Raw genomic sequence first — 5,120 nt, forward strand, 5'->3', positions numbered from 1 at the left:
GCTTTACCCACTGGGGCTCCCCAACTGGCTCCCTTCTCCCCAATACCACTGACCCCTTACAGGTCTTCAGATGTGTTCAGATGGTTCCTGCCTTCCTGCCCACACATATAATACTCTTGTTCCTTTTGTTCACCTTTCCTTCTTCCCCTTTCCCCCCTGTTTAGACACTCCTGTCCTCAAGACATTCCCCTGCCAGGCTGCCCTAGTCTGAGTTGGGTACTTTTTCCAAATATGCCCCCTTAGTACCAAGCTCACCCCTACTCACTCCTAGAGAATCTATCATTGCTTGAATCCCTTTTAGGTAGGGACCAGGCTTTAGTCTGTTTGTCCAGTCCTAGCCCAGTGTCAGACACCACAGGACCTCCATACATGTTAACTGAATGAACTGTAAAATTCCTGAAATCAGCATCCACTGCAATAAATAAATATGTTCTGGGCACTATTCTGTGGTCTTTACCCATGTGTTGCCACTTTATGAAATTCATCTTGTGGGGTGCCTGGGTGGCTCAGTGGGTTAAGGCCTCTGCCTTTGGCTCAGGTCATGATCCCAGGGTTCTGGGATCAAGCCCCGAATCAGGCTCTCTGCTCAGCAGGGAGCCTGCTTCCCCCTCTCTCTGCCTGTCTCTCTGCCTACTTGTGATCTCTGTCAAATAAACAAATAAAATCTTAAAAAAAAAAAAAGGAAATTCATCTTGCTTTTACTCTAGATAAGATAATATTTGTCCCATTGTTCAAGCAGATGTTCAATGCCTTCATGATTAGAGAGCTTGGGGGATGAGTCCCTTCCTACCTCTCTGGACCTCACCTCTTGGAGCTGACCAGGGTTCTCTTCCAACCCAGACCTCAACTCCACCTCCCCTCACAGACACCACCAGAGAACATTTCTCCCTTCAACCCTAGCACCATTTATTAAACGCCAAATACTTCTTCTCCCTGGTGGCTTGTGATCCCATGTCTAATGAGGGTGTGTGTGTGTGTGTGTGTGTGTGTGTGTGTGTGTGTGTGTATAGGGCTTCCTTTTCTGTTTCATTAGTCTGTTTGTCTATCTGTGGCCCACACAGTATCTCATTTAACCCTGACACTAACTCTATAAGGAAGATACTGTTACTAGCCCCATTTACAACTGAAAAAACAGAGGCTCAGTGAGGTTAAGTAACTTATTCAAGTCACACAGCTAGTAAGTGACTGAGCAGGGGGGCCTGAAGCCAAGGCCTGAAGAGAAGGTACAGGGACTGTAACTACCATGTGCTGTTGCTTCTCACACTTGCCCATGTCCCTTATCTCCTTGGTGCTCTCTTGTCAGCATTTATAGAATACAGTTTTGTCTGCAGAAAAAGGCGTGTAGAAGGACTTCCCAGCTCCTCTCCCCACACCCACGGGACACTCACATTGTTGGCTTCTCGCACCAGCCTCTGTTCATTGTACAGAATATGTCGGATGCAGCGGACCAGCTCCATGGGACAGCGGTCGTACGTGTTCTGAAAGAATCCAATAGCAGTTACAATTGGCCTCCTGACATTCCCATCATGGCCCCCCACGGTGCCATGTGGCACCCCCCCACACTTCCTCTCCTCTACCTTCTGCCTCAGCTTTCCTCAAGAAACCTCAGGAACTGTCACCAGACACCTCTAGCCCTCCTTGACTCGATTCCCCTCTACCCAGCTCTTCATACGTGGTTTGCAGTGCATTAGAAACCCAGTTTCCAAAGTTTCCAAAGCTCCTCCAATCTACTTTGTCTCCTTTGACTTTCAGAGCACAGATTCCCTGAAGTCCACAGAAACTATCAGCCCCATTTTGCAGGTGAGAAAACTGATGCTCAGAAAGGTTAAGTACTTGTCCAGAAGCAAACAACTGAGCAGATGACTCAAGACTTGGAGAATCCAATGCCAAGGCCAAGGTACTTTCTACTGTTGCCCTGGCCTTGGGTTCCTATTTTGCCTTTCTCTTCCTCCCAGCTTTCTCCTTTTTCCTCCCTCTTCTGTGATGGACTTTTTATCTCCCTGGCACCCTGCTGCTTGTATTTAAGAAGGGTTCTGTGAGGAATACAAGTAAGTTCCAATAAATGCTTGACTTGTGATTACCACCCACACCCCTTTCCTTCTTCCACAAAAACCTCCTCTCTCCCCTATATCATCCCTGGTACCTCCCCTACCCCCCACAGAGAAGGAGAAGGCACAACTGTACAACTACATCCTTCATTCAATGCTCTTCTATCCAGCTCTTGCCTCCAGGGCAATTCTGCTCCTTGTCCACCTGACTTCCGCAGCTCTCCCACCTTTAAAAGAGTCCTGACGTCTGCTTGCCTCATTCCTCATTTCTAGGAGCTTTCAGTCTTCCTTTGTCAAACAAAGGACTCTTGATTCAATATACCTCCATCCCTTTCTCTTGATCTGTTTCGAATGCCACTTCACCCAACTCCCTTCTGTTGGGGACAAACACACCTCACCCTTTGCTTTGTAGCATGCTCAAGGAATCTGACAGGTCTGATTTAGAAAGAGGGGGTGGGGGAAATTGAAGAGCAGAAAAGTTACCGATCAGCTCAGGGTCACACGGTGAGTCAGTGACCAGGCCAGGAAAAAACCCAGGGGTTCGGTTGCTGGAAAGAAAAGGCAGACACTGCTTTCCTGCAGATGAGCCCGTGTTCACACCCACCTGGAGCTGCGTAGCATAGTGCCCCAGCTTGATCTTCAGTAAGAACCCATCCTCCCCGACTTGGTGCTCCGCCTTCTTCTGCAGCTCCTGCACCAGGCCCTCCAGGAGCTGGGAGGCCTGGGCTTGGTCCTGGGGATTCTCCGGGTCAAGGGCATCCCTTGGGGGCAGGGCAGGGGAGAGAAGACTACCATGGCGTCTCCTTGGGCAAGGAGGTCAGGCACCAAGAGGAAATCCCAGGCTCCAGACCAAGGGCACTCCAGAGCCCACAAGACTTGTTCTGGGCAACTCCACAGGCATCACGGTCTAGAAACACCCCCTCCCTTCCCAAGGTCCCATTTCCCTGTTCCCCTTTCCCAGGGACACCACCCCTTCTGCTGGAGGGGCAGAAAGGGCTAGAATCACACCAAAACACAGAGGAGCGCTAAAGGTCAAAGGGCCTGTGGTAAGGCCCCCGCAGATGATCGCCCAGGGCAGGGGACTTACCATGGCTGGCTCTCAATCCACTGGGCCAAGTAGTGCCGAACCTCGATGGGGAAGTGCTGCCCGTACAGCACCTGCATCTGGCGCAGCGCATCTCCCTGCAGCTGCTGGGCTTGGATCCAGCCCGCCATGTCCGTTCACCTAGGGCGAGCAGAGGGCTGCAGAGGATTCTCCTCGACAGGAGCGAGGGCTGCGCCCGCCTCTGGCCCTACCATGCCCACCCGTCCCTGGACGGCGGTCAGGCCAGGCTCCTCCCCTCCCACAGACACGCTTTCCTTTGCGGGAAGAAAGGCCGTGAGGAGGGGAAGGCCGCCCTGCCCTCCAACAAGGAACCCGCTAAGGCTTGGGGAGGGGCTCTTGAAAGTCAGGTGCCCTCCCCCTCTTCCTCTCCCCTTGCCCCACCGGGGCTTCCCCGGAGGGGGGACAGCTAGAAAACTGAAAGAGAAACTTGACGCGGAGGCCCACGGGCCCTCTAGGGAGGGCTGCAAGAACCCACCCCCACCCCGGTCCCCCGCCCAGCCCGGAGCCCCGAGTCCCAATTTCTGGGCGGGAGGCGGGGGGTGGAGGTTTATTCCAGCCCAAACTTAGGGCACGGACGGCTCCCACGGAACGGCTCGGTCCCCGCCGGCACGTGGCTGGAGGGGGTTGAGGAGGGAGGGCTGGGAAGACAGAGGCTGCCTCTTCGGAGCCTCCCCCCGCCCCAGCCGGACCCCCGCGTTCTCCCACTGTCCGGCCCGACAGCGCCCCCTGCTCCCCGCGGGCGGGGACGGCGCCCACTCTCGGCTTCTTCCCCGCGTCCGCGTCCAGTGTCCCGCGTCCCGCGTCCCGCGCCCCGCGCGGAAGCCAAAGCTCCCTCTCGGTCCCGCACACCGGTCCCCGCGCCCCCGCCGGCCGTCGGGCTCCGAGCCCCGGGGCGCGCGGGCCCGAGGTGGGAGTCGAGTGCCCCATCTCCGCGCGCGCGGCTCGGGACCCGCTGGCGGGCCACCCACCTGGTGGCGCCGAGCCGTCCGGCGACGGGGCCGGCTGTCCGCCCCGCGGCTCTCGCTCCGGGCCTGGGCTCCGGCGGCGGCGGCGGCGGCGGCTGTTACTACAGGAAGGAGCAGAGAGCAGCGATTTCCTCCTCGAAGGTCAGCTGCCTCCGATAGACCATACACAGCGCGCGAGCTCTCGCCAACACCCCTCCCAGCCTCTGTCGCTCCCTCCCTGCCTCCGCCCTCGGTCGCTGGCTCCCCCCGTGAGTGCGCAGCGGCCGCGGCCGGGCCCCTAGCGGCGAGGCTGGGCGGCGCCGCGCGTGGGGGCTGCCCCGACGGCGGGGTCCCCCGGGAGTCCCAGGCAGCCCTCGCCCGCGAGCCGCGGACCGTCGGGCAGCAGGCGCTGGAGTGGCCGGGTTGGGGTGGGGGATACGGGGGTGGGAGAGCCGGGAAACCCCGGCCTCTGGAAATCCCAAACCAAGGCCTCAGTTTTCTCACCTGTAAAAAGGGAGGAGGGGAGAGTTGGACTAGCTGGAGATGACTTCCAGCTCTGCGTTTGTCATCCTTTGAGTGTCTAGATTAAAAAAGTAAATGTAAATGTGTGTGTGTGTGTGTGTGTGTGTTTCTGTGGGTTGGGGACACAGCTTTTGTGACCTCAGAGGCAAAGCGGTAGGGAGGGGAAAGACTGGGGATTCCAGAGAAGGCAGCTCACCACCAGGGCTCCACCTTCCATCACTCCCACCACCCTGCACTCGCCCCTGCAGTGGAAACAGGAAAGAACCTTGGCAGTCTGAAGTTTCAAATCCCTCCCCAAAATTTTGCAGATAAGAAATGGAAGTCCAGAGAGGGGAAGGAGCTTGCCCAGGGTCACACAGGGGGCATCTATGGCCTGGTCTGCAGACTATGATCCCTAAATGATCCTGCCCACCCACTGCTCGCCGGGTCCAGTCCCATCTGAGGCTGGTCCTACCTTCAGAAAGGCTGTCTTAAAACCTTACACATTCACAGCTGCCCGGA

General features: G+C 56.6%; 1 protein-coding gene across 1 annotated transcript; it reads right to left on the minus strand.

Annotated features, from left to right (window-relative positions):
* Positions 1-90: 90 nt before the first annotated feature.
* Positions 91-4,343, minus strand: LOC132008633 (signal transducer and activator of transcription 5A-like). The gene is made up of 4 exons (XM_059387244.1): positions 4,122-4,343; positions 3,136-3,273; positions 2,653-2,809; positions 91-1,478 (listed from the first exon to the last, which is right to left on the minus strand). Exons 2-4 carry the CDS (start codon positions 3,261-3,263, stop codon positions 1,278-1,280), a joined length of 486 nt encoding a protein of 161 aa, XP_059243227.1. The 5' UTR covers positions 3,264-3,273; positions 4,122-4,343; the 3' UTR covers positions 91-1,277.
* Between the last annotated feature and the right edge of the window lie 777 nt (positions 4,344-5,120).

This window comes from Mustela nigripes, unplaced genomic scaffold, assembly GCF_022355385.1.
Source record: "Mustela nigripes isolate SB6536 unplaced genomic scaffold, MUSNIG.SB6536 HiC_scaffold_524, whole genome shotgun sequence".
NCBI lineage: Eukaryota > Metazoa > Chordata > Mammalia > Carnivora > Mustelidae > Mustela > Mustela nigripes.

What these genes read in the sequence shown, in the direction of transcription:
- LOC132008633 (XM_059387244.1), bottom strand. Translation starts at nt 3,263, where the DNA reads ATGGCGGGCTGGATCCAAGCCCAGCAGCTGCAGGGAGATGCGCTGCGC. An exon ending in TGGATTGAGAGCCAGCCATG is followed by an intron (nt 2,810 to 3,135) that starts GTAAGTCCCCTG and finishes CCTGCCCCCAAG; the next exon opens with GGATGCCCTTGACCCGGAGA. An exon ending in ACTATGCTACGCAGCTCCAG is followed by an intron (nt 1,479 to 2,652) that starts GTGGGTGTGAAC and finishes GGATTCTTTCAG; the next exon opens with AACACGTACGACCGCTGTCC.